This window comes from Platichthys flesus, chromosome 1 (assembly GCF_949316205.1).
Source record: "Platichthys flesus chromosome 1, fPlaFle2.1, whole genome shotgun sequence".
In the NCBI taxonomy this organism is placed as follows: domain Eukaryota; kingdom Metazoa; phylum Chordata; class Actinopteri; order Pleuronectiformes; family Pleuronectidae; genus Platichthys; species Platichthys flesus.
This window is the reverse complement of record NC_084945.1, coordinates 12075972-12097002: the sequence shown is the minus strand read 5'-3', so window position 1 is coordinate 12097002 and position 21031 is coordinate 12075972. Positions and strand designations below refer to the sequence as shown.

The following is a 21031-nucleotide window of genomic DNA, read 5'->3' as shown; positions in this document are numbered from 1 at the left end:
ATAAAACCAGATGTTCCCTTAAAAGGCTTTGAGCCTCCCTCATCTAGCGCTCATGTCCATATCAGGTATAACCTTCCTGTTGTACTCAGGCATCCCAGCCGCCAAACTATAGCATTGCTCTTGGGCTCCACAGTGGTCAAAAAAGGTTGCGTGCGAAGGACATGCATCACGTTTGCACTTTGATAATGGAAACTGTGGACTATTTGTTTTCAGATTATCAGAATCTCGGTCAGAATAGAACTAACCTAATTGCAGTCGATAACATTTTGACACGCTGAGATTAAAGAGTTTTCAATAACATCAATATTTTCCTTCGCCAAAATGTTTATTATATTTTAATTTCTGCTTTATAATTAATGTAACTAGTTAGTCAATATCACAATTTTCCCATAAGTGTTTTGAAATCAACATCGACAGTTTCATTTATGGACGTGTCTTTATAAACATGTCCAAAATGACCATTTCAGTTTTTAAAGTACTAATAAGGCATACAGCTGAAGGTTTTCAAAGATTGGAACATAAAGTCACGACTAACCCTTACTAATCTGTCAACACATAACAAGTTGATCCATCTAGAATGTGCATTTGCATATGCCGTATTTGATTAACAATTTATCAGGCTGCTGTATAAATTCCTATTGCAGATTTATTAGTGTCACAGAAATTAACCAGGAGGCTGCAGTTTTTGGCATTTTGCAGTTCAATCAGGTTAATTAATTTCTAGACAGTAAAATCCTCCAGTTCCCAGGCTGCCCAGTCAAAATTTCAGCAGAAAATATTTGCACTGAGATCACCTTTGTCCTCTGGGTGGTTGATAACTTCACCCAGCTTGCTAGAAACCAAACATTGGGCTGATATAAGGTGAGGAAATAGAGCTGTAAGAAAAGGAAAACAAAACGGAGGCCAGTCCAGTCCGTTAGAGGCAGATCTGGATACTTGTTGTACCTTTTTGGAAATAGGTTCTTTAATTTTTTTGATGACACACAAAGGTCTCATCAGGCTCTGATTGTACATTCTGTGTGTCACAAGGTCAATACTCCTTTTAATAATTACTGGCATTAATGCTGGTTAAACCACATGAACCTGCAGATCAGCAAATCAATGTCAGCAGAAAGGACTTTGAGAAGCACTATTCAAACTATTTACACTTGGGCTCGCTGCCACTCTCCAAAGGTCATGCATGCTGTTATTCATGCCTGGCTCCTGTGATAAGATAAATGGCCATCACTGTTTATTTTTTGCTAAATGGACGTCCACAAAAGAATAAACTTCAATACATGTGCAGTAGGTACATTTATGGTAGGTAGAAAGTAAAATAAACTACTTAAATTTCAATTTTGCATATGTAGTCACAATCATAGTGTACAGTCTTATCTTTGATATTTTTGTTAATTTTTAAATTTGGAATTGCCACAGTCTACGCAGTAGAGATCAGGAATGGCGCTGCAGTAGTAAAGTCCAATCAGTACAATCACTTGACCAATCTCAACATAAGCAAATTAACATACATCCATATGATAAGATCTACGGAAACTGACGTAAACCATATTTGTGAGAAAAATGTGTACTTTGACTTTTTAGTTTTGCTCAAATCCATCCACTAACATGGAGGAGGTGGTGTTTATGACATGTACCGCAGCCAGCCACCAGGTGGTGATTGGGACACTGGCTTCACCTTAAGGAAGATGCCACGTCGCTCTTTCTAGTCTTGACCCCAGCCTGCCGCCTTGCTTTAAGTTCTTCACGGCTGATTTTTTTGGGGTGAAAATGTTGTGGTTGCTGACAAATGAAGCGTTTCACGCTCGTCATTAGCCTGAGTGTCTTCCCGTTGAACACCCTAGCTTCTATAAATACACATTCAGTTTTTTCCACTGTGGCATTCTTGGGTGCCATTTACAAACTCAAGCTTTGTTGAATGAAATGAACAAGTAATGTGCTCTGTGGTGGTGTTTGTGTAACCAACCCATACGTTTGTGATAAGAAACTGAAAACGTATGATGGACCCTTTTGTATCTCACAGTGTGGGGCATCTTTTTGCAACACTTAGAAAACAACCACGGCTGCGAATCGTGTTTTATTGTTGAGGAGAAAACTGTGTACCAACTTCATTGGAAATGTTCCGATGCCAAAATAAGTATAACTAAAATGCTAGGGGGCGAGCTGATACCACGTTTTAATAAGCATATTAGTTTCACCCAGATAAAACTGCAATTACCTTCTCCCTGATATCACTTCTTAATTTGCTGCTCAAAAACAGCAGTTGCACTTTACTGCCACTGTCAAGCACTGTTTTCAGAGAGGTGAACAAAAAGAGATTTCGGGCATGCTAGTTTAGCGTTAGCCATGCAGAGCTAGCTAAAATGCCACTTATTTCGCAATATTTTATGTTGGAAAGTCCTGCAAAAGTGTGAAAAGTGTTGTGTATTCCTAGATATATTTATTTGTGGTCCTTTTCAGTTATGATTGTCCAACTAGATAATAAATAAAATTATATTTTATTCATTCACTGTATGTATTTGTTTTTGCAAAGAGGTTAGCCTGAGCCAGATCATACAACAATGATAGCAATCATCACTTCCATACAGGGTTAGTGGCATGTTGCTGTTAAATTGTTATATAAAACGGTATATTTTTGGATGCACTTTTATCGGATCGGTACTCTGTATCAGCCAATAAGAAAAGTCGAGTTACTTGAATAAGTTTCTGGAAGGGGAAAATGTTATCGTAACTTCTCTACTGTTTGGTGTTTTTTTTAATTGAGATTTGCGCCAAGTAGGACAAACACCACACGGATAGCAAGAAACCAATGTTGTTATAGACGTACTTAAAAATACTCCAAAGGAGATGAGCAGATCCTGGCTTTATGCACGGCACACGCTGAACAACACCAGTCCAGTGAAGTGGTAGATGAGTGTGAAAGAGAGGGATGACATTTTGCACAAGCTCCTTCCCCTCGTCAAAGAATTTTCCATGGTCCTGTCAGGTTGCCCCGACGATACTGGTGACAGCCTTATAGGCGGACAGGCCATCTGGAGCACCGGGAGTTTTCCAGTTTGGGCCTGTTGACCTGTGGGCTGGTGGCGATCCAAACAACTCAGAATGCAAAAAGTGTTTGGTCCTGTAGATTGTCTGTCCTGTCGGACGATCTGTATCGCCTCCTTTATTTCACACACAGCTGCTCAGTCAGTTCATACTTTGATCGTCTTCTGTACCAAGTTGAATCCATCATAGAGTTCCAGATTGTGTTCTGCATTTATTAAGACTTTGTAGAGCAAATGGAAAAATACTGAGTACAGTGTTTGAGTTATTTTGATACACATCAAGCAATGCATGCAGTGAATGCTTGTTGTTTAGGTCGAGCCCCAGTCATGCTGCTGAATGTCACGTTAGAAGCTGCTTGTTGGATGACAAATAAACACTGGCCCATAACTCTCGGTCCATTCTGAGGTTTTGTGACTTCTTATCTGTGCTTCCTGTTTTCATTTGCACTTGATACATTTTGCTCATATTCCTTCTGAGAGCCTTCTTGTCACCTTTAACCACGTAACTTCATCTTTGTTCTGGGGTCATTCTTAGTTCACTGCTCCAGTCTTTCCTTTTTATTTGTAACCATTTAGCTTTTATCATTATCTACATTATCCATTTAATTATGAACACCACATACTGAGGGAGCAATATAACGGTTAAGTTTTGAAAAAATTCGGTTTCATTCCACAAGCTTAAAACACTTGATCGAAGTTGTAGAATTTACTATTGATAATCAATCAGAGTGCATTTTGTGGATGAAATGAAAATGTTGCATCTCTGGGATATATTTTGTCATACAAGTCAGGTTTTCGTGCGGGTTTGATAGCAGGACACATCTTTTTTAGTGAGTCAGTCTGGGTCAAAAGTTCAGAGACAGTTTTTTTTAATCCCTGCTCCTTCCTTCAGCTGCAGGCCTACACTCAGCTCCACTGTCTGAGCTGTGCCACTGAGATACAGGCCCAGCCTTATCCCAGTACTTCAAGCTATGTCAGACCAACAGGACACACACACAGAAAAACACACTCACGCACACACACACACACACACACTCACACACACACGCACACACACACACACACGCACACACACACACACACACACACACACACACACACTCTGCAGACCTCTCATCTTGTTAACTCTCTTTCCTGAACAGGGGTTTTAAAAGAATCAGGCCGGCCTGTTCTCTCTTTTCCTCTCTGTCCATATCATCTTTTCCCTTCCCCGTCCTCGCCTCGACAGCCAGAGCCAATCATTATCAGCGTGTGCATGTGCAGAGGGGCTGCTGACGCGGTGTGTGTGTCGCTGCACACTGACGTCAGCAGTGCCCTGCTCCTCTCCATACAAATGCACCGCCTGTCTGCCATTGATACCTTTTTCTCTGCACCCCACCTCACCCCACCCACCCCCCCACACTCTTATTAGCGTCTTTTTATCAGTTCCAGCACCTCTCGCACCCCAGTGTCAGAGCCGCGCTCATATGACATGCAGGTGTGACCAACCAGCAGTCTAATAGATCGCACAGGTTTATTGACTCCTGTGAGGAAATATTTACGACTTGTCTCTTGCTGAATAATTGTGTGTATGTGAGGAGCTACTTTGACGTGTTTCTTTTTTTTGCCTGTACATTTAAGTAGGTTCACTCGTGTTTCACTGTCCTTGTTTGCTTTGTGCCTCTTCATACATGCAGGTGTGGACACATAAAGTGCAGTTATTTCTCCAATGAAATACCGGCACCATATATTTATATAGATAAATAAAATAAATATGTATCTATATTCTCTATTGTTATTATTATTATTATTATTATTATTATTATTATTATTATTATCTCTATATATCTTATAACCTGCGTAAATAAGGTTACCTCTGCCTTTGTCTGTTTGTTGCTGAGCAGGATTACGAAAAAATGACACAATTGATTACCAAGGAAGAACTCATAACATTTTGGTGCCTATCCAGATCAGGTGATGGATCCAGGAACTTTTTCTTAATTTTCTTAATTCATGGATCTCGATGAAAAAAAAATAATCTGTTATGTAACACTGGACTGGACTCTACTGAGTGACGTTCTAGTGACCATTTTTTTTCCATTATTAGTAGAAATACTTAAATATGTTACATTAATGCATAATTTTTTATAAGTTGGTCTCATATTTAATTTAAAAGAGCTTCAATAAACAGAGCTGGATGAAAAATGGGAGAAATGGACATCATTCAGAACAAGAAATAGCCACAAAGACTATGGAGAAGGATTACACACAAAACAGTTGATTTTTTTGTTCTATATGAATGTATACGTTTTTAAAATATCGATAGAACCTTAGGTTTAAAAAAATTAAAATCTTACTCTGCACAGTGAAGAGAAACTTGAGATGAGTCGCAGTATACAAACAAAGTCAACCTCAATTTACTTTGCATATTGTGAACAACCTAAATGTCGTGGAGGTGAGAAACAGTAGAATGTGTCTTGTGACGTGCTTGTGGGTTTGTGTGTATCCATGCGTGAACAGGTGTCTGGGAGTCAGCTGCTGAGTTGTGTGTCTGTCTATGTGTCTGCCCTCATGTCATGTTTTCATAACACCACTAAAGAAAATATCTCTCCTTTTCATTGAAAGATTTTAATCTCTTCACATGCAGAAGGCCCTCACTGTAAATAATTTGTTGCTTGGCACATGCTTTAATGGGGACGGTGGTGTCTCCCCTTCATCCAGCTTTTCCTGTTTCCGAGCAGAGTAGCACTGAGAGAGGGGTCTGGGTTTTTGTGCATTGTGCACGGATAATTAGAGGTAAAGAGGAGTGCTCACTGTCAGGGTTAGGTGCTGACAGCATGTACACATACTAGGCTGTAAAGCGTGTGACACGCTGCAGACATTTGAGTGTGTCACTGGGCGTGTGCTGCGTATGTGATCACGAGCGTCAGTAGAAAATGGAACTGACAACAGAACACGATCCTTTGGTTGAGTTAAAGGAAGGACGAGTGCACATTGTGTCGAGACGTGTCTCCGTTTCTTTTATCTGTGTTTGTCCTTTACTCTCCTTCCCTTCCTTCACAGTCTCGTCTCTGTTTTAGCCCCTCGTGTGTGTCTCCGTAAATAAGCAGAAGGCCAACAACTCTGTCCTCCAGCCGTCTCCCGCCATCCTGTTGCCATGGTGTATGGAGCATTGTTTGCTGGCCTCTATGTCAGGTTGCCATGGCAGGGCCTATTTGCCATATTAAATGTTTGGCAGCATTGTACAGATGCTGATGACAAACATCCAACATCCCACTTTGATCAATGAAACGGTTACTGATTAGAGGAGATGGGAGGGAGCCGCTGATCTATTTAGCAACCACAGTTATAGATTTCATGACCTGTATGTTGCACATGCTCACATACAAAACACAAATGTATAAAATCAGAACAGCATGGTATAAGTTAAATGTGGGACGTTTTTTTCTTTTATTTGACACATTTTCACTTATCATATTTGTTGTGATAGATTATTGATAGATTATTACTGTCGGTATGATCTGTGGCTGAGATAAAAAAAATGAAAGCCTATATGAAGGTGGTGTGTGTTTACAGGTTAGGTTGTGGTGGTTAGTGTTAGTGGAGCTCCTTCTCACATAAGGCTTCAGAGTCTGTCCCCCTTGTGGCAAGGGGTGAGACTGCACAGTGGCCTTGATTTGTTTACTCTCTTGACTTTTACATGAGAAACTGCTTTACCCCCCCCCCCTCACATTATATTATAATATGTATATTATATTACTATTATACATAATACCATTACAATAGCAGGTGTTGTGTCAGAAGTTATAGATTCCAGTGCTTTCTGCCAAGTGTGCATGGCATTTATTTTTGTAATGCAGGCAGCTATTTAAAATATTAAAATAGTCCAAAGTATAATCAGATCATATTACAAATAAGGGACATGATTTTGTGGCTTATTGCTCTCAGGATCTGGTTGTATTTTGATAGTGAATGACACCAGGTTATTTCAGGTCCAGCCTGCACCAGCTTTGACTGCACACTACTGTAATGTGTGAGAGCTGTTTGGTTACCAGCAGATAGCATGAAAATGCTGCCAATTGACGTAGCTGCGGCCTGATAAAATCTCATTGCTCCATTGTAGACGCACTGAGGTGGTTTTAGTGGTTTGCTTTTCTTCTGCTGCCGCTCTCAGTGCGGTGTGTTGTTGCTAAAGTGACGTGCATTAGCATACCTGTAGTAGGAGAGTGCATCATGTGGCGCAGGATATCCTTAATGTGAACTGTTACTACACTGTGTGTTTAGATAACAGGCAGAATAGAACAGCAGAAGCTCTGATGCTCTCCTTCTGACCCGCCAGCGCCCTCACTGAAAGAAAATCCTAATATGCTCAAAGTGCGGCGCAGGTCAAAGCCTGGGCTCTTTCTATATTAATACATTTCCTACTCTCTGTTATGTAGCAGGACGTATACAGTGATGACGATTTTACTGACTGTTTCTGTGTCTCTCTGGTGTTTTTCAGATGATCCTATGGGACTGGGATTTGAAACACTGGTACAAACCCCAGTATCAGGTCAGTATTTCAGCTCCATGTTGTGACAGTACATGTGTGTGGTTCCTTCGGTCAGCATTCAGCTAATAAAGAACTTTTCAGACAGAAGGGTCTCTGTGGCCCACGAGTAGCAGCTGTCCATAAGTCATCTTTAGGACATTCAGTTCTCTCCCTGATATCTGACTTGTGGCTAGGCAAAATACACAATGTGTAAAATCTGGCATACAATGACCTTGGCATTGTTGTCATGCCACACTTTTATCTTACTCTGACATTCTTTTGATGTTTGAATTATTTGCGTAATCTATCAAAGAATTTAGCTCATACAGACTGAAAGTCAGTATTTGTTCTTGTTAGACAGGACAGAGCCAGTCAGAATATTTTCCCTCACAGAAGGAATTTCACCTATTTTGAGGCAAACTGTTCCTACAGTTTATGGAATATCATTTTCATATTAGCGTAGCACTACACCTCTCTACATTAAGTGTATTTTCCTCCCAATATACAGTAGTGGTGTTAGACGAATAGAGGAGCAGGAGAGGGTCTAGGTGAGAGAGGAAGTTAGAGGTAGAAACTATCAGCAGAGTGAGTCGTGGGGAATTAGGATCGCTACAAGAAATGAAAATGGAGCAGAGTAAAGTTGAGAGAAAGGTGAGAGGTCATCAACAGCACCATGGACGTGATCTACAACAACACCAATATTCCAAACACAGTACACTCCAGCAGGAAGCCAGTAGACAACACTGTCTCAAGCCATTTAGCCAACATGTTCACATGGGAAGAAAACTGTGAGGGCAAAACTTTCCCACAAAGACACTCGTACTGCTTTCAGACAGGCACTTAATTCCAGACATTTTTCCGGAAATTATTCGAGGGGCTGTATGGGAGAACACAAATGTCCGAGTCAGTTGCTCCAGTGATTCTCCAGAACTTTTCTTGTCAGCCCCTTGTAAAATGTCTGCAAAACGTCCAAGAGAGCCAATGTGAGAATACAGAAATGAAGTTCCTTTGCTTCCCTCCACCTAACCTGTGTGCCGTTTCGTGTGCATGCCGCAGGGCGCGGTGAGTGGCAACGGCGTGGATCTCTCAGTCATCAACGAGGCTCGGAACTTGGTGTCGGACCTGCTGATGGACTCGTCTCTGTCGCCCCACACCATCACATCTCTGCGCAGCATCTCTAGCCTCATGGGGACGTTCTCCGGCTCGTGCCGTCCCAGGGTCAACCCCTTCACCCCCTTCCCAGGTTTCTACCCCTGCGACGAGGTGGAGGATGCTGTAGAGAGGCCGGACAGGAAAACCATTAAGGTGAGCAAGCATTACAACTGCACCAGCGTGAATACATTAAATTGATGAGTAAGGAACTCTAGTATCTTTACGTCGGATGATTGTGCGGTAGATAATAGAACTATGTCAGTTGGAGGGGCCGGAATCAAGAACCAGATCCAAACTTTTTAAAACCATCTGACAGTTTTACATTCCAAACAATGACGGTGCACGGTGTGCGTCTATGCTGCTGGCAAGAAGGAGTCCTGGCAGAGAGGAAGTAACAGACCAAAGCATGGCTTCATTCAGCGGAGAAAAAAAAATAATCATAAGTGGTGGATTATAATCTCTAAAAAATTGCACTGGGAGCACAACAATGGGAACACAATCAATTTGCTAAAACAATGTTCTTCTTACCATGGGTGTAAATTCCAGGAATGCCATGTGTTTTATGCATGAGGGCCACTGCTTCACAACCAAGACGCACACCCATCACCAAGGGTAAATGTCCTTTGTTATAATAACATTGGCAGGGTTGAGTTTCAGGTTGAGTTCGCAAAATCTAAATAAACTACTTCTCCGAATCGTTATTCTTCTACCAAGATGGAATACATCACAAGGTTATGGAAAGATGTGAAAGGCAATTTCCTGTATGTGCAAATATACTTGGCAAATAAAAGAATTCTGAGAAGCCGTAAGGAGTTAGTAAAGGAGAACCACGGCGCAGAGAAAAACCAACTCCACTTACACTCTGCGTTTTTTGTGTTAAACCAACTTTATTTTTAACAGAAGATATGCACAAGATGTTTCATATGATAAAGCAGATAAGTTAGGAAGCATTGAAGCTCCTTTCCTGATCATTTATAGAATTCAAACAGCTCTTATTATTACTGAAATACTTCCGGGTCATTTCACTCAGTTAGGAAGGTTCTTAATCAAAATGGACTATTCGAATGCACCCTCAGATTCTTTCTATGACAAAGAAAACCTGAATTTAAATGTAGGCCTACCTTTTCCCACCCACTCAGAAAATTGATCAGTCATTGTTAATCAACACAAACCCGACATAGATGAACGGTCAACTGTGGCAGTGGTGCAAATAAGATCTTATCAATTCCCATCCCAAGCTTGTTACAGAGTGATTGGCTATATTGGCCATATATTGTGTTGTATAGATAGATTGCCCTGCCTTGCATTGTGGTAAAGACTCTTCTAAGGGCCTCACTGAAATGACTTAATATTTACAATTGTTTTTATACTGCACAATTATGAATCTGAACATGGCTTTTAACAAATGCTCACAGCCACATAAGCAGTATCTTCAATTTGTGTAAAAATACTTGTTCTTTCCTGATCAGGGTTGGAGCAGCAGAAACAGCCTCCCCACCCCTCAGCCAAGGAGGAGCTCCACCTCCTCCTCCTCTGCGCTCTCTCCTCTGGAATCCACCTCCTTACGCTGGGAGCGCAACAATGGCAAGAGACCTCAGCCCGACCTCAACCTGACCAGGTACTGACACAGAAAATACATACAGTTTTCAAAAAGGCTCCCATACATTATCTGCTTTAAATTGTATATAATACCCTGAATCTGCCAATTTTGTGATGTCTCTTCTCTGATTGAAAATGAAGAAACAGATCTACAATTTAACCAATCAAGGACAAAGTTGAAATACAGAAATACGATGATGATACTGTTTACATGTACTGACATAAAATCAGATTTCTTTAGTGACTGTAAACAACTCTTTTACACAGTTTAAATTTATTTGGCCAACATACTTGTGTTGCGTACACTGAGGTGCAGTGTATATGCTTCTCCACACGATGGCAGCACAGGACTGGTACTGTTGTCTAAAGAGCCTCTTTGGACTTTTACATCATCATACAATTTTTTATTTAGGAGGTGTTGTAGGACTGATTTGTCCAACAATAATCCAGCCGTGGACAGAAGTGTGTAATGCACCAAATGATACAAAACATCTGATTGCAAGACAGCGTTTAGAGAATAGAAACTGTGTAAAGTTAAGTTATTTGAATATGTGTTTTTTGTGATCCAGCTCAAGTCTGTGCAATGGGCCCAGTGCAAACCTGCTTACCATTCCCAAGCAGAGGTCTTCCTCTGTTACCCTCACATACCACGCAGGGTCGAGGAGAGCTGGTGAGACCTTAAAGCTTCCCATAGATGCTACATGTTTGTTAATTGTTCATATTTTGATTGAAAATGTCCCTCTCTCTCCTCCTGAACTCCCTCCATCCTCTCCAGGTGCATCTCCAAGCCTGAGCCCAGTCACCTCACCAAACCACAGTCCCCCTGCAGTAGGTATGGGCTCTTCATCGTCCCTCGTCACACGGTCGCCCGTGGAGTTCCCCGACACTGCCGACTTCCTGACAAAGCCGAGCGTCAGTCTGAACCTGCACAAACCCCTGAGCTACACCTTCAGCTCCCCTGATTTCCAGCAGGCTTTCCGTGGCTCCCCCTTCCCCCTCTGCACCAGGCAAGAGTTTCTGATTTGAAGTGTCATTTTACTGATTCTTATTTTATCCACTCCTTTAGTTACCGGTTGTTCTACATGGATAGATGCAGCAGCTGATCTTGTCTGTGTTTGTTGTGTCTGTCCGTTGCAGCTGCGGTCGTCAGATGCTCAAAGGAGTTTCCAGCAGTGATGCAGGGGAATCTCATCAATCATTCAGCAGTGAGGCTCAGCGCAGGCGCTCAGGTACATTTGATGCACATTATACAGTGGAGAAGAGTGGTGGCTTTGGTATTCTATAAGCAGTTCACGGAGTTAATGCTGTGTTGTGCTGCAATCCAACTATAAAGAAATTTGAACCACACAAACAGGGCAGAGGTGCAGTAGAATGTGGCAGTTCGAACAAAAATTCTGAAATCTTATGGGTGCAGTCATGTTAGCAGGCATATCTACTTGATGTTTTTACTCTGCATGTGCCTGTAATCAGGTAAACCATGGAGCTTTGGTTGGATTAGCTAGACTTTCACATCTTTACTATACACAAGGAATTATAGCACCAAAAGGTAATTTAAAAAGTAAATGAACGGTACATGCTATACATTTTTTTTTTCACGCGTTGGTTTGTGTGTGCACGTATCCATATACTCTCCCCTTCACTGTGCAGGATGTGATCTGGAGTTTGGCGGCGAGGCCCTGATCAGGGAGGAGAGCCTGGAGGTGGACACGTCTGGAGACGGGAGGCCAGATGCTGCAGGGAACCAGGGGCTGACCGACCAGAAGGAGAAGAGCCCAAGCACAGACCAGCAGAATCAGGAATCAGAGGTGTGCTTTATCAGACAGCTTCTGCTCTGGCGATGACCGTCTGTTGCAGCATAACACATGGGACAGATTTAAAATTACCAAATTAGACCCACCTGCCACTGTGGCATCTCCTACATTTTAGCTCATACTTTTATCTTGACTTGCTTATCATGATTTGGAGTACAGGGGTTCAGTATGGTATTCACGGAGTAGAAAAAAGGGTTGTGGTCACTTTGAGAGTTGAACCCACAATCCTTCTGCCTTCCGTGGAAGTTATATTTATATTAATCTCCACAATTTGTGCATGTTCTGATGGTTTTCAGGGTGAGCGGGAGTTCAGGTTGGATCCTATGCTGGAGGACCACGAGGCTCTCATGGAGAGGATGAACACCTGGAACTTCCAGATCTTTGACCTGGTGGACAGAACGGGAGGGAAGGCCGGAAGCATACTTAGCTATGTTAGTTTGAAACCATCATCTCCTGTAGCTGCAGTATTAAATCTCTATAAAAGTGCCGTGCTGATAAAGCGTAGAACAAGAAGAATGCAGTGGATTGTAACAGAATGCAGGTAGAGGTGGTGTTGACTCAATAATGAGCTCATCAGCAGGAGTACAGTTTCCTTAAGGCTCCCAACAGATACTTTGTCTAAATAAGAGTCAAGCTACAGATATACAGCATTGAAAATATAAATATACATAATTGATTCATTTTATTTATTAATATATTAACGATATATATTTAATAGTTATTTTAATGTTACACTGAATATCAGCGATAGAGCTGTCCTCTTTTCTGATTGGAGTAACAGTAAAGCTCTCTTGTGTTTCCTCAGGTGACGTACACTCTTTTCCAGGATACATGTCTGTTTGAAATTTTCAAAATCCCGGTGAGGGAGTTCATGTCGTACTTCTTTGCTCTGGAGAACGGCTACAGGGACATTCCCTGTGAGTTTTCATTTGTATTTTAGAAGGAATTAAGTCTTTTTTTATGACTTATAATTTAAATTCTAAATCATTGCTGGTATGCATGGTATAATAAACCAATTCAAACTTATTGTGGTTAAAAACACACAGATCATAACCGCGTTCATGCTACTGATGTGCTACATGCTGTCTGGTACCTGACCACTCGACCAATCCCTGGGTTCCAGCAGATCCACAGTGAGCATGTGACAGGAAGCGACACAGGTAAACAACAGTGATACCGAATTGTTGTTTCAGTTTGTACAGTTGTTCCCTGTGATTTTCCTCATAGATAGAACTTGCATTAAAGTGTGCACTCATTATTCTTTCCGGCTAATTGCTCTTTTTGGAAAATGCATAAGCTACAACTGCATTATCCGCCCACATCCTGATGTCAGAAATCTCTTAATTCTAACTGATTATGTTTGTGACTTATACTATTATCCTCTTTTTTTTTACTGGACGAGGCCTTTTTTCTAGAGAACACAGATGGCTGGGTTTAGAAAGCCGAGATTCTCGTGCTTGTCTCTGCTGATATTTTATCTCTATTAGAAATGATCTGAGGCTTATCCACTGACGTCCCCCACTGACGCAGCTGTCATTTGATAAGGGGCCGTAGAGAGAAGGAGATGAGAACATGGCAGTGATATGAGAGATTGAGTGTGACAGTGTGTAAATGAGAATGGAGGGGTGTGTGTGTGTGCGTGTGCGTGTGCATGTATGGGTGTGTGTGTGTGATTTCTCTGCTTAAATATGGAAAAAACTGCTCTTCTAACCTGCTTTTACAAAGGCACCATAGCTCTTCTCTTAATTTTCAGTCAGTGAGACATTCAGTGACGTCCATCTTGTTTGCTGTCATGTTCCAGATTCAGATAGTGGGATCTCTCCTGGCAGGATATCCTATGCCTCCTCCAAGAGCTCCTCCATTTCAGACGACAGCTATGGCTGCCTGGCCTGGAACATACCTGCCCTGGAGCTCATGGCCCTTTATGTAGCAGCTGCAATGCACGACTATGACCACCCTGGTCGCACAAATGCCTTTCTAGTAGCCACTAATGCACATCAGGTAACCCACAGTATTTATTAGTATTTTAAAATCCTGTTCGATTGATTCAACAAACTTATTCTAGCCCACAGGGACCAATGGGCCCTGTTTAGACCTGGCCTTAACATCCACAAGTGGACAGCTGTTATCAGGTCACACCTGACATTAGAATGTGTCTCCTCATGAGCTGTAATCGGATTCACGCGTCTCTGCTCAACAGTTAAATTAGAGTGTGGTTACCCATGTGGATACCTGGCAAAAATGTTGAAATGATATTGGGGTTGGGTTGGGTTCCGTCACTTTGTCTGGCCTATCGTCTAGATCTTTTTAACACCAAACGTGCCTTTAATGTTCGAAAACAAAAAAACAGAAGACCTCTCAGGTCCGGGTGGAGCTCATTTGTTTCCTCTGGGGCTTCGACAGGTTCAGACAGAAAAATGTGGCAAGAGCCGCTCACTAATGCAAACACACAGACATAAGTCATTTATTTAGGAGACCATGTGATGTTGGCTTGTTTTGCTTGATTTATCTGACTTTGACATACTGGTCCGCTGTGTTTACACATTTGAAATAATCAGTGTTGATATTGTGCCAGTGGCCACAAATAAAAGTTATATTATCTTTTCCTAATAATACTGTAGCAGTTCAGAGGATGTCAGGTAAATAGACCGTCGGTCATTGTGGCCCAGCACACAAGTGCGTTCACAGAGCTAAACAAATGTTGCGTTTTAGGCCACATTACACTTAAGGTCTGAGACCACAGTGAAATATACATCGATATAAAAGCTTGGTGAGGAGGTATAACTCACTATTGATCCAACTCAGTCGTGTAAAATGTTCAGCTGTTTATCAAGTGTCAATCTCTGCTCATTTACAAGAGTTTAGAACCTAAATTCAGATAAGTCTTGAAACTGAAAATCAATAATAATCTGACTTTTATCTTGATTTCTATTGATATCAACTGATATGAAAATATTTTCTTTATTGATATCAGAATTTTTGCCTTAATCCAATCTCCAATGTGTCCTCAAAGAACCCTAACACCCTTACTTGGCGGTGTCTGCTGGTGATCCCAGGACAGATGTTAATGCCACAATCATTCATGTTTTCAGAAACACAGGATCACTAAATGAAGGTTTATATGCTTTATAATGATAAGCCAGGCCATAATAAAATAATAATAATACAAAACTAGTGGATTTTTCAGCCTGCAGTGATTCTCCTCAGTCGACCACCATAGTCTGTTATCCCCTCCCTCTCTCATTGTGGTCGGCCATGTTAATGGGGGTGAAAAGGTTAACTGGGTGCCTCTGTTTAAATATTGTATTTTCACAACATGTCCAGTGATAACACTCACACTGTCTGGGTTTTGTAAGTCCCAGGAAAGTGGGTTAAGAGAAAGGATAGGGAACCCTGAACCTATTGATCGCTTATGATGTTGATAACCACCATGTGTCTGCTGGAAGGATCGTTGAAGTCTGTCTTGGTGTCTCTGTAACCAGCGCTAGAGCCTGCTGCATTTCTACTTTCATAACCAATACCCTCATGCCCCCTTTTGTCTCATTTGCTTAGTGCTTGCTATTTTTGAAAGCATCACAAATTGTGTAACACGTATGCACTCCCATTATGTAAGCAAGTCCATTACTGGCATTTTAGAGGAGGTTGAAGGAATCTTCTTAGTGTGTCATCTTTCCCTCTGTCACCACTCTGCTTTTTTCCCTCTCGTTCGCTGCAGGCAGTGCTGTACAACGATCGCTCGGTGCTGGAGAACCACCACGCTGCTTCTGCCTGGAGCCTCTACCTCTCCCAGCCCGAGTTCAACTTCCTGGTCAACCTGGATCACGTGGAGTTCAAGCGATTCCGCTTCCTCGTCATCGAGGCCATACTGGCCACAGACCTCAAGAAGCACTTTGACTTCCTGGCTGAGTTCAATGCCAAGGTCTGAGATGAAGAAATCTTTACTGTTTGCAGAGTTTTATGATCAGAATAGATAATTATCTATTTATTGATCCTCTAATTTCTGGCAAAGTTTTTTTGATTGAATTATTAGCAGGATGGTACGTTGACATTTAGTTGGACATGCAGCATTCTGAGTGCAGATGAAAGAAAAACGATAACATTGACCTGTTGCAATAAAACGTCATCTTTGTTTGTTCACAGGTGAACGATGTGAACAGTCCAGGAATCGACTGGACCAATGAGAATGACCGACTGCTGGTGTGCCAAGTGTGTATTAAGCTGGCAGACATCAATGGACCCGCCAAAGTCCGTGACCTGCATCTCAAGTGGACAGAGGGAATTGTCAATGAGTTTTATGAGCAGGTACAGACTGCATGCTATCACTGCTGAGTGGATTACATTAACAAAGGTCGTTTCTTTATATCTTTATATTGTATTTTAATTTTTTTTAAAGACACTTGAGTTAAAAGGAACCATAATTTATACCCTAAATAATCCAGTCCAACCACAAACACCTTCAGACAGAACACATTTACAGTATATATATAATCAAGGTCACAAATACAATACACAAGGTCAAACATTAATAATATTGGTGACGTTTGCTAATCCCTCTGTAGTATATCCCACATATAGTCACATATTTAAAAGACAAAAATATTGAAAATATTGAAAATATTTTTTCCTCAAAACAGAAGCAGAAAAGTAACACCGAACTAATATCAGGTCAATGAGGAGAAACTTCACTTGAAAACAAAATGTCGTGTGCACGTGAGAAGTGATTTGATATAAATGGGTGATGCTGTGTGTAGCTATGTAAAGCCCCCTGTGTCTGGACACCGGTCTTGGTTGGAGGGATGTAGAGTGTTGAGGATCTGAATGAGTTGAGATGAGGTGACCAGGACACTGAGGGGAGGATCAATGACTGACAGAGAGACAGAGACGGAACACGTTTGAAGTTTTTGCATGAATGGGTTATTGAGATCACAGCCATATCTGATTGGATTACCGACAGTCATCTGATCGGAAGAAGTAGAGCGAGTGAGAGAGAATTGAGAATGTGATTCACCACAACTGATGTCATTCTGAATCACTGAAGACTTCTGTCTCTGTGGAAAAGGTTCTCATCCGTAATCCTCGTTATTGATCCGCAGGGCGACGAGGAGGCTCAGCTGGGATTACCCGTCAGCCCCTTCATGGACCGCTCCTCCCCGCAGCTGGCCAAGCTGCAGGAGTCCTTCATCACACATATTGTTGGACCACTTTGTAACTCCTACGACGCTGCTGGCCTTCTCCCCGGCCACTGGATCAATGAGGCGGGATCAGACGAGGACGAAGAAGAGGGGCAGGTGGACACTGACACCGATGAAGACGAGGAAGATGAGCTAGAAGATGAGCTTGCACCAAGTAAGATTTAAACCCTTATTTTGAAATCTGTGTTTACGATCTACAGTTTGCTAAATCATTTCTTCTCTGCCACGTGCTCGTTGTAGAAAGGAAGAAGAGCCACCGCAGGTTGTTCTGCAGCATCATGCAGCACTTGACGGAGAACCACAAGGTGTGGAAGAAGATCATCGACGAGGAGGAGAAGAGCAAAGAGCTCGGCAAACAGCAGCCGCCGGACAGCCTGCCCGCCAGCCTGCCTGCCTCCCCGTCAGACGACATCCAGGTCATCCAGGAGGAGGAGGAGGGAGACGAGCGTCAGTAGCAGGAGGAAGAAGTAAAGAAACAGAGACGCGTGAAAAAAGAAGATGGCTAGAGTCACGAGTCCCTCGACCACCTGCCTTTCACCGACATGAACACAGACATGAGGAACACACACAGACATTTGACAAATGCACATAAAACACACTTTTCTCTCTCTCTCACACACACACACATTTAAAGATTCACTGTGCAGACTTAAGCAGTCACATTGATCTTGGAGAAACAAAAAGGCCTTACTACTGTGAGCGGATCCTTGCTGCAACGGTGGGAGCCAAACTCCTATGCACTTTCACCCCCATGGAGAGTCGAGTGCACCCAGACAGAAAGAGAGGGGGGAAAAGCACCAGAACTGAGGAGGAGGGTGCGGAGGAAGAGAGCGGACGGGGTCCAGCGTCGACCCCATGGTCACCTGGCTGTGATGCTGCCTTGAATGCAAAGCGCTTACACCTCCCTTAGGTACAAAAAATTCCCGTCTATTTAAGAAACGAAAGGTAGAGGAAAAATAATGACGCGAGCAACATCATCGAGTGATGGATACCCTTTACCAAAGTGAACCGTTCAAACACGGAGAAAGATGAGAGACTGAGACTGTTTCAGCCTCAGTGTCAGGTTTATTTTTGAATTATATATATATACATACATGAATATATATATATATATATATATCAAATGTGCCTGTCTGAACCTTTACTGAGTCCATTTTGGCCCAGAGCCGAGGCTTGTGTAGTTCTCTCTTCTTGCTGGCGACACGAAACACTGTATAAGACTCAGTCAAAGAGACATTATTGAAATGTTGACTGATTATTAGCATTATATCTGCATCATTTTTGATGCTTTTACTCATGTGTACCACCTGTCTTTTATTTTGTTGTTCCTTTTTTGACCCTTTAACTCCCCTCGCTTCATTTTGTCTGTGTGTGCGTGAATATGTTTTTGGTGGGAATGTGATGGAGCGAATGAGTCGGGAGAAAGAGAGCACATTTTTAATTATTTTAGTATGTAATTTGTGTGTGTGTCTTTGTGTCCTTTCATTAATGGTTGGTTTCTAACCAGTGAGATGTCCTCTGGTGTTTTAACATGTTGCATTCAGACCAGGAGTGCTGTCTCAATGAATGGATTCTTCACTTTCCTCTTTTTGATTCTAAGTATTTTTTTAAAGGTTACTCAGGATTCATGCAAAGTTGAATAATTATTTTGCAAGAATTTGTGTCATTAAAATGAAAACTTCACAGAGACAATTAAAAAAATCTGGGTGACTAAAGTAGTTTGTAATATCTCGATGAGCAACTTGATTACGAACCAATCCAAGCAATTCAAATCCTCTGTGACAGAGGAGCGTTCAGTCTGTGCCGTCTCCTGGCCAATCTTACACTGTCTGCGTAAACTTTTCACCACCTCACTGGAGAGAGAAAAAAACGAAGCTTATCTCGATCGTCGGCAGACCGCAAAAGTCTCTCTCCTGCAGCAACACAACACATCTGCACAACGTTGCTCTACAACAGTACGGAGCAAGTCAAGTTTTCTTAGTTCAACGCTCCCCGCGTTGTTTTTAAACAAACACAACGTCTGGGTGTCTGTGTTTCGCTGAGCAACCACACGCTGACGTTTAGACAAACTTGAGAGCTCACCCATCTCCTCATTTCCGCATTTACTCTTTATTTTGAGTTTTGTTACCGAACCCATAACTCGGCCAGTGTGTAATGAAGGGATCCAGGGTTTCATGTCACTTTGGTTTTGTTTATACATATCTATATTTTATGATAAAGGTTTAAAAAAAAACTACTAGTTCTCTATTGTATTCTCTCAGAACTCTTGGCATTCCACTAGAAAAATATGTTTTTAATAAAGGGAAGGCGGAGTTGTCGCCTCCCCCCCACCTTATTAAATCATAATCTCTGGACAGAACGTTAAGTAAAGCAGTGTAAATCAGGATAGAGATATTTAAAGACAAAAAAGTAGATAACGTGTGCACATTTTATTACCAAACAAGTGTTTAGCCACTGTACAAAAGAGTAGGTGCATATAAATTATATATATTTTTTGAAATAATCAAATGAATGCATCTGTTTTCTACATGCAGCTGACATATTGTACATGGAGATCCTGTAACTGCCGTTGTGTCCGCAGAGTTTAGAACCTGCTTCTCTTCACAGGTGTGGAATTGTCGGGTTTTTGAGTTCTGATTTGTCACTCACTCTTAGCCTCTCCCTGTTCTGTTTCATAACCACTCTTGTATTCTCCATCATCTCCCTCCCTCTATCGCTGTCGACCCAACTAGTGCCAAACTTTACCTACATGCAGTAGTTTCCCGGGCTGTGATTGGCTGATTCGGCGGACGTTTCTTTTTGGGCTCCGGTGCCGTTCACACAAGAGAAGCTCATTGATTCAAATGGTCCACTGGGTTTAAAGGGACAATGGTAGGAGTCGGAGTTGAACTCAGGTCAGAGCCATACACATTCTGTTTGTTCACACGGACGCAGGCTGGATCATAAAGCCCGGGTAGCCCCCGACCCGACATGTTTCAGACTCATTAAGTTGTAGAACTCTGTTGGCTTATCACTGTGCAGTCTGTCAAACCACGGTGTCCTCTAATGATTGTGCCATAAATACATCTATGAATGGTTGTTTCCCTTATGTAGCATCGATATATGTACGTTTGTCTAATGTAACCATTCACCCTTTATCTACATTGTGGGGGCAACTGATTTTTGTTGTTATTTATAGCTGTCATAAAACACCATCCCTAAAGCAGCTCTCATTGGTTCTTTTTATTGGTCTTTGTGTGTTTGTTTTATTTAACACCCCTTTGTGTTGTTCCTCCATTCCACTCGAAGTAAACAGGAGAAGAAATACACATACAAACACAGACAGGTTCCAGTTATTAGCTTTTTAGACGTCTGCTCAGATGTTGCTGTGCTGCCGACACTTAAAAGCTGTTGTTATATATGATTTCAAATATATATATTTTGTATCAAGACCGTATCTATATGTCCAATGTGAACTCTACACTTCCCTTTCAGCAGCAGCAGACAACATTTTAGAGTCTTTGTGCACTTTGTTTTGGTTTTATGCGTAGGCCGTATATAAAGATGGACAGCATGTCTGCTCCTCAAAAGTGAAGCCAAGTGTCTTCATCGCCGCCTGGTGGCTGGCTGCGGTACAGGTCATAATTCCCGCCTCTTCCGTGTTAGTGGATGGAACCGTCAGACAGCTGAGACTGACTCGTGATTGGCTGAGGGCATGTATCGGAAGAACCTCATCACAGCTCCACA

The 21031-nt window shown here is 41.9% G+C and overlaps 1 protein-coding gene across 1 annotated transcript in view; it reads left to right on the top strand.

Moving 5' to 3' along the window:
• The window catches only part of pde3b (phosphodiesterase 3B), a 36990-nt gene extending 16483 nt beyond the window's left edge, over nucleotides 1-20507 (top strand). Inside the window, exons 2-16 of the mRNA XM_062384944.1 lie at nucleotides 7522-7572; nucleotides 8608-8856; nucleotides 10173-10321; nucleotides 10872-10972; nucleotides 11078-11309; nucleotides 11440-11531; nucleotides 11950-12107; nucleotides 12410-12544; nucleotides 12919-13030; nucleotides 13160-13273; nucleotides 13915-14114; nucleotides 15829-16032; nucleotides 16254-16415; nucleotides 17207-17459; nucleotides 17546-20507. Of these exons, the coding sequence (XP_062240928.1) occupies nucleotides 7522-7572; nucleotides 8608-8856; nucleotides 10173-10321; nucleotides 10872-10972; nucleotides 11078-11309; nucleotides 11440-11531; nucleotides 11950-12107; nucleotides 12410-12544; nucleotides 12919-13030; nucleotides 13160-13273; nucleotides 13915-14114; nucleotides 15829-16032; nucleotides 16254-16415; nucleotides 17207-17459; nucleotides 17546-17760 (2427 nt within the window). The 3' untranslated portion in view covers nucleotides 17761-20507. The remainder of the gene's footprint in view (nucleotides 1-7521; nucleotides 7573-8607; nucleotides 8857-10172; nucleotides 10322-10871; nucleotides 10973-11077; nucleotides 11310-11439; nucleotides 11532-11949; nucleotides 12108-12409; nucleotides 12545-12918; nucleotides 13031-13159; nucleotides 13274-13914; nucleotides 14115-15828; nucleotides 16033-16253; nucleotides 16416-17206; nucleotides 17460-17545) is intronic.
• Nucleotides 20508-21031: the final 524 nt, after the last annotated feature.